The sequence below is a fragment of the Raphanus sativus genome, unplaced genomic scaffold (assembly GCF_000801105.2).
Source record: "Raphanus sativus cultivar WK10039 unplaced genomic scaffold, ASM80110v3 Scaffold3019, whole genome shotgun sequence".
Taxonomy (NCBI): Eukaryota; Viridiplantae; Streptophyta; class Magnoliopsida; order Brassicales; family Brassicaceae; genus Raphanus; species Raphanus sativus.
Genome location: NW_026618326.1, coordinates 1 through 11753, shown reverse-complemented (window position 1 = coordinate 11753; position 11753 = coordinate 1). Strand labels below are relative to the sequence as shown.

Genomic DNA, 11753 nt, shown 5'->3' with positions numbered 1-11753 from the left:
AAATGAGATATCCGTAAGTATCCGCAAATATCCGCAAATATCTATTTATTTTCCGGATATCCGTTTTTCCGAATATCCGTATTTTTCCGAAGCAAAGCAAATCGAAAAATTAGATATCCGTAACATTCGAAGCAAATCACAAATACCTTCAAAAACCCGGATATCCGATCCGCGCCCAGGCCTAGACATGACCATCTAACATATTATCGAGAAAACTAAAATACAATTTTGGATCTAGCCCCACCACGACGAATAAAGACCGGCAAAGATTCCAAAATCTCATGACCATCTCAGTCAGGTCTACACTTCAGATCGGACTTATATACTAGTATTATCTTTATTTGATCAAAAAAAAAACTAGTATTATCTTTAATGATATATTTTTGTACGTTAAGCTTATTTTAAACTATTTACATTGAAGAACAAAACCAATCTATAAAAAAGTAAAACCAAACCAGAGAAAAAGTAACACCATAAATTAAATTACTACAAAATAATGTTGCCATTTGAGAAAGAACAACTTTTCTTCATCTCCTTATTTTGAATAAAATAACCAATTGAGCTTATATTCTTCTTCATTTCCTTATAGTTCTTTGTTTCTCTCTTTCTCTCTCTCTCTCTCTCTCTCTGAATAATCTGTTCTACACAATACAGCTCAAGAAGCCATTTTTTATGGTCAGAAAAGGCAAAGCAAGCCTTATTCTTCGTTTGCTTCCATTCTCTACTAATGGGTTCTTGCCTCAGCTCTCGTGTTGACCGTACGTTCTCTCTATCTTATATCTTGTTCTTCATAATCTCCTATTCTGTACATTTTCGCGGGAAAATTTAAGATTTTTCACGTGTCCCTCTCTTCTAAATTCAATCTTTTATCAGTTCATAATTTGTGAGAATCTTCACGTGATTTACTAAAAAAGTTTTCACCTTTTTCATTTCTCCTCTGTTTTGACTTTAGTCAACGCTCTGTTTGTGTGTTTCTGCAGATAAGAGCAGTAGTCTCGACGCCCTGAGTTATCAATCATCATCCTCACCGGCGGCTGATAAGAGAGAAGGAGAGATACTTAGCAAAGCCAACGTTAAGAGCTTCACCTTCAACGAACTAAAACTCGCAACGAGAAACTTCAGATCGGACTCTGTTGTCGGAGAAGGCGGTTTCGGTTCTGTCTATAGAGGTTGGATCGATCAGACAACTCTGGTTCCAACTAAATCTAGTAACGGTCTTGTAGTTGCTGTTAAGCGTCTTAACCCTGATGGCTTTCAAGGTCACCGAGAATGGCTGGTACGGTACACACATATGTCTCTTCAAATCTCAAACTATCATTGTTTGATTCTCTAATCTTCTTACTCTGTTTTTTTTTTTTGTTGTAATTCAGACAGAGATCAACTACTTGGGCCAGTTAAGTCACCCGAACTTAGTTAAACTGATTGGTTATTGCTTGGAAGATGAGCAACGGCTTCTTGTGTATGAGTTTATGCACAAGGGTAGTCTTGAAGATCATCTCTTCACAAGTAATGAATCAATTTTTTTTTATTATTTAGCAAAAAAAAAGAATAAATATTTTTATTTAAAATATTAGGAGATTGTTTTTTCTTATATGTTTGAATGGTTTTTTGAAGCAGATGGTGTGAAGTGTAAACCGCTCTCTTGGCTATTACGGGTTAAGGTTGCACTTGATGCAGCTAAGGGGCTTGCGTTTCTTCATAGTGACCCTGTTAAAGTCATATACAGAGACATCAAGGCCTCAAACATCTTGCTCGACTCGGTATACGCTCTTTTCGAAGTCTCATTGTTGTCTTAAATGATGGACTTAAAGAGGTACTGACTTGGTTCTATTTTATCACAACAGGACTTCAATGGGAAACTTTCAGATTTTGGGCTAGCAAGAGACGGTCCAATGGGAGAAACAAGCTATGTTAGTACAAGGGTCATGGGTACATTTGGCTATGCTGCTCCTGAGTATGTGTCAACAGGTACAATATTCTATCAATCCTCATAAGACAAACTGGTTGTATTGTGAATATTCAAGAGTAACCAATCCATTACTGTTTTGCTCATTTGCCCTTTCAAATCATCACGAAAACTTTTAAAATTTCACCACATTCTTTAAAACCATCCAAACAGCTAAAATACCTTAAAACATAGATAGAAAACACTAAAAACCATATAAAATAGTAAAAATTAGAGTATATCAGTAACAGCACCAACATTTATGCGGATTTAGTTCTTGTTTCATCCTTTATCTTTCTATTTTTTCAGGTCACTTGAATGCTAAAAGTGATGTGTACAGTTTTGGGGTAGTGCTTCTAGAAATACTCTCTGGAAGGCAAGCATTGGACCATAGCCTACCGACCAAGGAGCAAAACCTTGTGGACTGGGTACGACCATACCTCACAAGCAAGCGAAAAGTTCTACTAATGGTGGACACTCGTCTTAAGTCACAGTACAAACCCGAAGAGGCAGTGAGAATGGCAAGCATTGCTGTGCAGTGCATCTCATCTGAACCAAAGTCACGACCAACCATGGACCAAGTGGTCCGAGCCTTGATGCAACTGCAGGCAAGCATGGTTACCGGCTAAAGTTGACACAAGTAAAGATATCAAAAGACTTGTGGGATTGTAGTAGGTATATAAAGATGTGGTTGCTGACTGTGGCTAGGTCTCATGTCTCCTCGTGTGGTGTAAGATTCCATTTTCTTCCACGAAACAAACACTTAGGCTACATGACATGTTTTGAAAGATGTGTTCACAATACTTTTTCTTTCAAAACTCCGTATTGTATCCAATGTCTGCTTATAGATTTTTTTTCTAGGAAATATTTGGAGTATTCTCTGTAATATCTATATTATCAAAAGAGAAGTACCCATATAAATTGCTCCTAAGTTTTCAATGTTATTTACACTACTATGCCACTGAGAATTAAATAAGTTTCCTATTTTAATATTTGTCTTTTTTCAGTTAAATTAATGTGATGTCCTAATATAAATTAAGTTACTTATTTTAATGTTTGTTTTTTTGAGTTGAGTTAATGTGTTGTCCAAATATAAAATTTAACTTTCCTTCTCTATTAAATCAATTTCGAAATTATTTATAGTTTTATTAATTGCTATCTTTTCAGTTTAATAAACACATTTCCTAATTCTAAATTTACCACATTTAATGATAATAAAAATCGCATATGGTATGGTAGAAAAATTATTGTGCCATCACTATCTTTTAATATTCGAACCAAACCAATTTTTATGTTAAGCTTAAATTTTTGGCATACATTATTCAAATGTATTTTATATATATATATATATTTTTACTTTATATTTTAAGATTTTTTTTTAAACAATTTAATTGAGTTATCCGAACCAGAACATGAACTGAAATTATAAATACCCGAATCAGGCTAAGACCTTTCACCCCAAAAATCTAAAACCCAAAGAAACCTGAATCAAACTCGAATGGACATCCGAACGTCCACCCCTACTACAAGATATAGAAACAGAATCACCTTATTTATTTTTGAAAAATTATTTTCCATTGACTTTCTCATCGGTCTACAATAATTATAAAACTAATTGTCAAAATCCAATCTAAAAATTATTGAACACGTAAGATCATTTATAATTAATTAGCAGTTAGATCAAATATATATTATATTACATTTCATTTTCTTACAAATTTTAATCTTAATTTTTATATGTCACAAATTTGTTAAAAGTCTAAAAATTATTTTTTTCTTACAAATTTTATAACTAATGCATCATACTTATCATTCAAAAACTTTGTTTGCTATATATCTTACACATACATCTAATCATATAAATGTTAGATTTGTTTAGGTGATCTCCAGTGTCGGTGATACATGTTAAATTAAACGAAAATTTATTAAATTACTTAATTTAATATGATTACATTTACAAATATAACATTTAGTACACACACAAATTAAAATTTAAAATTAAATATCGAGTGAGATTATTTTCTTAACAAATTTATATTAATAAAAATTCCAAATATTTGGAATTCGAAAGCATTATGATCCACACCTATACTATTTTAATTATGATAATTTAATTTATATAAGAATATTTTATTAAAATTTTAATTTTAATTTTTTTTTTGTAACCGCAAAAAATTAGTTTTCGATCTAAATTTATGATCAAATATAACAAATATATCATTTAATACAAACAAAAAACTAAAACATAAAATAAATACCCGTGCGGTCGCACGGGTCAAGATCTAGTTTTTAAGTTAAAATTTGAGTCTGTAAAATATAGTAAATATCTTCGGAAAAATCTATAATATAATGCCACAGTTTTGCTCTCTCCTAAAAGTGTACACGTCAGCTTCTTTTTAATGATTGTGGGACCCACGGTTTTCGGTTTAGTTTTGTGATTGTGTTTGGCGTTTGGTCTGATTTTGGTTCTCCATTGAGTTTGGTTCAATTTAAAAGTCAAACTCTGCGTTTTATGTTTGAATAGATCAGGGCTTCATTGTTCTTCTGACATCGACGTCTCCGCTAATCTTTAGTCTGCAAATACAACGATTTCTTCTCTAAACTCTTAGGCGCTGTTCGTTTGCTGGTCGCTAGCGTCAGCGACCAGAGTCAGCGACTGCGACTTAATGTCGCTGATAGTGTTCGTTTGGAGGTCGCGCGTTCAATCGCAGCGACTGTTTTTTTTAAAAAAAAATTTTTGATCGCACGATTTTGATTCCACCGTTAGAATTTCTAGCGTCCAAAATTTTTAATCGCTGATCGCTAGCGTTTGGTCGCTGCGACCGGTCGCTGAACCTGCGACCAGTAAACAAACAACGTTTGGTTGCTGAAGTTGGTCGCTGACGCTAGCGACCAGCAAACGAACATGGCCTATCTCCCCTATCGTTCAAAGTATTCCTCTTAACTTTTGCAATAAATGTTATTCGCATTTAACCCAATAAAGATGTCAACTTTTCAGTTTTCCTCACGTCAAACTTATAAACAGTAGAGGGTTGAGACTTGAGAGCAGGATGAATCTCCAAAATCACTCTCAGTTAATCTTCTTTATCAAGCCTAGAAAGATATTTTGAGAACGTCTTCCTCCGATGCTGTTGTTGATGAGAAGGTTTTGTATTGAGAATCCTCTTTCATACTTTGCTAATTTTGATTTCTAAGATATTTTTACTTTTAACTCCCAATAATTTTCATCTTCAACTTCCTCTCCAACAGGTAGTAAGGCGGTTACTCTATTTCTGAGATGGAAAGTTCATCAAGAAGGAGACAATTCATTAAAAGTTCGTGTCATATTAATGTATTTGAGACTTTTTGTATTTAAAAAGAAAATCAAACTTCAGTGGCTTCTTCTCCATATGTGTTTGCTTCTCCTTGCTGTTAGTTAAGATACTTTGCCTTTTTTTGTGATAGTGGCTCTAACAGTTGCAGATGATGACGAGAAGGAGAAGTTTTTACAAGCTGAGTTTGCTTCTCTAAATTGTGTTGACAATGAGCTCTGGTCACAGTGTTCCCAAGTTGAGAAAAGAATTACTACTTTTCTGTTTCAGAGAAGAGTTTAAACGTCGGATGAAGGGCTGATGAGAAAAAAATTGTCGACTAAAGAGCTCATCAAATAAATCCAGGCTGATAACCTCCTTTTACTCAGAAAGATAAGGTAGATAATAGATGTGTAAGCCATGTTATAATCTGTATTTATGTTCCTGATTATTGTGTTTTTATCACAACCTTTTAATCCATTTAGCACATGTAACTGTAGGGTTCTATGGTGCTCCAACTGTGGAAGTGAGGTTCAGTGACCTTACTCTTTAAGTCGGAATATGAAGCAGTTCATGAATAGCTTATCACTCACAGTATGTCGTTGCTCGGTCCTCCTGGTTGTGGAAGAAGTTACAATGGTCTTACTTTCAGAGTTTACCGAAGAGAAAATGTCAGAGTTAAACAATATGCATATTCTAGAAAAAGTGTAAGTTGTCCAGAAAAAGTGTGAGTTGTCCGGGTGTGATGACTTCTTATGTTCTTAATGTACCGGAGTCAGATTACAAAAACAGTCTAAAAGAAATTCTGAAGGAGATCAGTAGAGGAGATAACCACCAAGAATTTGTTTCAAATCCTGATATAGATGTTTTTTATGTTTACATGAAGGAAACTAATGAAAGATTGCATTTCTACTTCAAATAGAATCGGGATATATGTACGAAGGTGACTTATGTTATTTGGGTTAGTACGTCTAGAATCCAAAACCAAAACAAAACACAGCTAAATTTGGATTTTGTATGCTATTTGATATTTGGATTACGTATGAAATTCTATTCATCCCAGGTCAACATGCACAAAGAAAAAGAATCAAAGTGAAGCTTCCAGAAAAAAAAAGCAAGCAAGTGAATCTAAAAGTCTTTTCTTTCTTTTAATCTTAAAACTCAAGTTAAGGAAAACTAATAATATACTGAGAAAACACAATATATGATTACATATAATCAAAAATTTATATATAATCAAATATAATTCGCAAGGATGACACAAAAATAAAAAAAATTGATCTAAAAATGATTTTTTCTCAATTTGTAAAAAAAAAAATCAAACCGAATGGTGAAATATTTAACCAAATATAACAAAAAATTAATAAACATTAGAAAAATGAAAAAAAATGCATAACCAGATATAACATAAAACATAAAAACAGATGACAGATTCAGACAAACAACAAACATCTAATCCTAAGATCGAAATATGCCCTCTGAACACCACAACAGTACAAACTCCTAAATTCACCACATTGTAACCAGTTATAGACTTATAGCCACAATTATACTCAAAGATAACGCACAGTTTAAAAAAAATACTCCACCACCTGCATCAAATCCTTAGCGACATACAGTTAAGAAAATAATCAAATTCAACAATCCCAGAAAAATTCAACGACCCCGCGCTTGCGCGGAGATGTTAGAAATATCTGAAATAAAATCACTGAAAATGTTTATAGAAGTTGATTAAAAAGGAAGATATTGATGGAAGTTGATAGGAGTGTTAGAGTGAAAAATGCATAAGAAGAATGAATGTGTTTAGTGGTATGAAAAGGAGTGTATATTTTGTAAAAAATATCCAAAAGATGAGTTGATATGTTCAGGATAGCTTCTTAGTTTCTACAAATCGTTTTTATTTAACTTAATGCTATAAATATGATATATATTTGACATATTTTATTGGTGGTGTTAACTCTTTTATTAATATTGCTTACAAAAACTTTTAAATAAATCCCTTTTATATATTAGAGAATACTTTTGATTAATATTTTTTTTGTTTGACATATCATATATAGATATGATATTTATTTGACATACCTTTTATTAATAGAGCTTAAAAACTTTTTAATGAATCCCTTCTATATATTAGATAGTAATTTTGGTAGAAAAAAAAAAGATAGTACTTTTGATTAATATTATTTTGACATGTATGACTTATAAATTTAGTGTTTTAAGATATATATATTTTTTGTTTTTTAGTTAAACTTATATCATTTTGAAAAAGTTAACTTTTATACTAAAACTTATTTGAAAAAAACGGTAACAAACCAAATAAAATTGTGAACCAATTTGAAATAACTGAAAATCCATAAACTGTCATAAGTAGATAGTGCGAAGATGAAAAAACCTAAGTAGGAAAAGCATGGGAATGTAAAAACATAGAAAATAAACAGAAAGCAGAGGTGGTTCACGTCAGTGGCACTTCATCCTCTCACTCACTCGGGAGCTTGCATTCACCTCCTTCCACTTCATCTGTTAAAGTATCAGCTGGGTTGGTAGTGTCACTGATTCCTAAAACAGTGAATGGGGGAGAGTTTGTGCTGGTATTGTTTGCTGTGAGCAGAACATGGAAGAGAAACACTCTGTTTTCAAGTGCTGCAAGTAGTGGTGGGACTTTGTTGCACACACCACGACTCACCTGCAGGATTGTAGATGCTTTAGTCACTGTTAGAGTTTGCACAAATTTTATGTGGTAAGAAACAGAAACCTCATCATTAAGTGCAGTAGCTGCAGCTTGTTTGGTGAGATTAAGCATCTCGTTGTTGAGCACCAAAAAAGTAGCATAATTATTTTCATCGTCCACCAATAATTCAACACGGTAGCTGTTAGGAATGATAAAATGATTGATTAGAGTTGCAAAAGAGTTAGAAATGAACACATTAACTTGTACCTAACAACACCGCAGGCATTGCTATCAAGACAGTGGTTGCAAGGAAGATCAGCGGCAGAGTTGTGAAGCTTTATCCCGCACCAACTGCAAGAGACATAGTACCATCCATTTATACCTAATACCTCCACAATCCGGGCTTTGCTAATAAAATAAGCTTCCTGTGTGAGTAAGAGTAAACGAATATAAAGCATATTGTATCATAGTATGGAAGGTTAAGATAATTTGAACAGTGTTGGAAGTATATTAGGAACCTGAGCGGTAGCATTGGAGAGGAATATGTTGAGATTTGGAGTATTCTCTGTAATATTTTTAAGTTAAAATTTGAGTCTGTAAAATATAGTAAATATCTTCGGAAAAATCATATATATAATGCCACATTTTTCTCTCTTTAGAGAGCATCCACGTCAGATTCCTTTCAATGCCTGTGGGTCCCACGTGGTCGGTTTAGTTGGTCTGATTCGTTGATTGATCTGATTGTTGTCGGTTTGGTTTACATTTTTGGGTTGGGCTTCTGTGTTTTGTTTTTGTGATTGAGGTAAGAGAATATGTCACAAAATCAATAACGATGGACCTCCGTATGAGGATGACGTTTTGGGTCTGGGGCGTTTTAATTTTTGTAGGCTAGGACATCATCTTTTCCTTCTTCCATTGTGGAAGTCGCCGCCTTCGTTGCTCTTACTATGCAAAGCACACCATTTTCATCTCTTTGCCTTCCCCGACCTTCAATGTATTCTTAAATTCGATAATAAGTGTTGTACTAATTACAAGAAAATCTATAACGTTTCGGTATTCTTCGTCTGTTGATTTCGTATTCTATAAATAGGAGATGGTTGAGGCTGTGATGATCGCTCGCAATCACTCTCAGTTCAAATTTGTTCTTTCAGCTTCCAAAGAATCTCAGAAAGATGTCTTCCTTGGCGGAGACATGGTCAGCAAGAACAGGTTGGTAGATTCGCACCTTTGCTTTCAGTTTCTTTCCTCTGCACATTATTTCAGATAAATATCCAGATTTTCTGATTATGGATTGTACAGGAGTGTGGCAAAATTCCTGAGAAGCCGTTTCTGGAGCAGAGAGAGAAATGTGCAGAGGACGAACTCAGAAGGAAAGCGCAAGACTTTGATATGTCACATCTGGTTTCTCCGTTTGGTTCATCTTTGTGGGATTTATGGGTTTTCAAGTTCTGGAAACTCTCTGAATTGATTTGATATTGGCAGTAAAGTGTTCTAGGTAAATATCTTTGCCAAGGCTGATGACTTTCAGAATCAGGCTCACTCTCATGAAGATTATGCAAGGAATTTTAATTCTTGCATAATTAAATATTTTGTTTAATATTGCCAGAAAGTTTTAGTTCTTTTTTTTGTTTAAGTTTTAGTTCTTTGATTTCGTCTTAATGTGAATATTTTTAAGTGCAGCTTATGTCGATTATGATTGATTGAATAATCTAATTTTGCATATCTTTATTGTGATACCTCATTCGCATTCGCATACCAGGAGCGTGGTTGTGTACCTATATATCTGGGATGATGCTGCAAAAAAATATAGGGGTCTCACCAACTCAAAGTGACAGGACACAGTCTGTCAGGGTAGTCACTACTGTCAATCCCAAAATCTTTGGAGGTTTGTGAAATTTAAACTCATACATCGTTTTGAGCATGATTTGTCATTTGATATTTTTTACTAATTTAATATTGGTCCACCATATGTTCTTCGGAACACTCTTCATTCCGCAGGCAACCTATACCTCAACTCAACGCCAGCGACGAAATTTTATTTCGACCCTGAGCTTCAAGCAATCGCAGAGTTTACAGAGAGGTATCAACTCATCTGGTGTTCCGGTTGATCTATTGTGATGTATCAACTCATCTGGTGTTTGCTTAAACTTGCCTACAACTGAAGATGAATGGTGGTGGGGGCGAAGAACTCCCACAATGTTTTCAAGACCTAGCTGGGAAAGATTTTGTCTTCCAGATACGTGTGACACCTTCAATTTTACCCCAAACCACCGTACTTTCACTGTCTCTGCGATCCTAGACGATATCTCCCAGAGGTATTATATTTACTTTTTTACAATGTTACAAACCATCTCTGAAACACACAAATTAAAACTGTTTGGCAGATTTCGAGACCAGTGAAAATCAATTTTTCCAGTTGAAGGTGGCGAACAATCAGGATCTGCCAGCAGAAAGGCTACAGCTGAAGTGAATGAACCAAATCCACTCGCTTGTGGAGTTGAGGAGAGTAGCTGTAAACGCTCCAACGCCCCCGTGAGTGAAGCTTAAAATCTGCCACAACGTCAACCTTCGTTTCCTTCATTTTCCTAGAGTGAAGACATTTCCCTGCTGTTTTCTGCATTTTCTATTTTAGACTTTGGACTTAATTTCATATTTCAAGGGTTTTGTATTGTTGGTTTTAATTATTATCAAAATGGGTTGACGAAATATTTCGTGTTGTTGGTAACCTATTTTACAACTTTACATTTTCATATTCATTCATCTCCTAAAGAATCGTCGAAAAAAATTACGCATGCGAAGACATTTTTTTAAAAATATTACGTCCACACGAAACATGAATTAGTGGATAATCAAAATGATAAACTTACCAAAGTTAGTCAACATTTTCCTGCAAATTTAATCAACACAGCTACGTCCACACGAACTCATTTTGAAAAAACACAAGCGTGTGGTGGACACACTTTGGTTGCCCAGAAAATTGGAAAATTATTTGTTCAGTGCCACAACCCATACCCAATGACTTATGACTCTCCCATATTCTGATTTTGATTATTTTAAAGTAGAAACTTACATTTCATATTGGACCAACATAGCTAAAGATCTAAAGCAACTTGAATCTTTGTTTAAGAACAATTTTAAAGTCTGCTCCATTGAGAGATCTTACCGAGTGCTGCAGATGATGAGCATCTTCACAAAAATCAAAAGCGTTTCCCAATTACATTTCCATATAAAAGATTTTCACACATTAAAATGTCAACTAATATGAACTTTCAAACTTCTTCACCCATCTTCTTTTTATAAACCTCTTCACTCTTCCTCTTCTACACTCCACCACCATCAACATTTTCACAACACAGCCACAAGTATATCTAAAATCCCCGCGCTTGCGCGGGGCTCCGCCCCTAGTATTATATATAGTTTTTTTTTTGAACACCGTATTATATATAGTTTAATAGATTATTTTCCACGCCTTCCGTTGATTGATTATAAATAATTGAATGAAAAGAATACATTCCAACAAAAAACTCTACAATAATAAACAATCCAGTGTTTTGTTTTGGAAAAATCTCATAAATAAAAATAATGTTTTGCCAAAAGTACTAAAGTAAAAAAGTCTTTGTGGAATTTTTTTAAAATTCACTGACTAATGATTCATTAATTATTATACATTATAAGATCCGAAGTACAAATCTTTAGAAAATACAAATTATGCAAATTATAGAAGAAATAATTACTTGAGATCTTCAATATGATACAATGTGTACCACCAAACATGGTCTCATAAAAAATAAAATAGCTCAAATAGTACAGTGAAACGTGAATTCTCATAAAAATGTAAAATTATGTATTG

The 11753-nt window shown here is 33.9% G+C and overlaps 1 protein-coding gene, 2 long non-coding RNA genes and 1 pseudogene across 5 annotated transcripts; 3 read left to right on the top strand and 1 right to left on the bottom strand.

The window, feature by feature from the left end:
- Positions 1–515: 515 nt before the first annotated feature.
- On the top strand, positions 516–2935 carry LOC130506235 (probable serine/threonine-protein kinase PBL1; annotated as a pseudogene). Its single transcript, XR_008941938.1, has 6 exons — positions 516–758; positions 981–1276; positions 1371–1506; positions 1618–1760; positions 1845–1968; positions 2255–2935. The product of XR_008941938.1 is annotated as a probable serine/threonine-protein kinase PBL1 (transcript).
- A 1575-nt stretch (positions 2936–4510) lies between these two features.
- Positions 4511–6246, top strand: LOC130506237 (uncharacterized). 2 transcript variants are annotated; one of them, XR_008941941.1, is made up of 4 exons: positions 4514–5090; positions 5195–5259; positions 5390–5633; positions 5736–6246. It is a non-coding gene; the product is annotated as an uncharacterized LOC130506237 (long non-coding RNA). The 2 variants fall into 2 exon arrangements; XR_008941940.1 differs by having other exon boundaries at positions 4511–5090; positions 5195–5633.
- A 1347-nt stretch (positions 6247–7593) lies between these two features.
- Positions 7594–8426, bottom strand: LOC130506238 (uncharacterized). The gene is made up of 3 exons (XM_057000866.1): positions 8171–8426; positions 7988–8102; positions 7594–7918 (listed from the first exon to the last, which is right to left on the bottom strand). The coding sequence occupies exons 1-3, from the start codon at positions 8359–8361 to the stop codon at positions 7712–7714; spliced, it is 513 nt and encodes a 170-aa protein (XP_056856846.1). The 5' UTR covers positions 8362–8426; the 3' UTR covers positions 7594–7711.
- Positions 8427–8754: 328 nt separating this feature from the next.
- LOC130506236 (uncharacterized) lies at positions 8755–10682 on the top strand. The gene is made up of 7 exons (XR_008941939.1): positions 8755–8897; positions 8994–9112; positions 9203–9398; positions 9663–9788; positions 9902–9983; positions 10068–10218; positions 10288–10682. It is a non-coding gene; the product is annotated as an uncharacterized LOC130506236 (long non-coding RNA).
- Positions 10683–11753: the final 1071 nt, after the last annotated feature.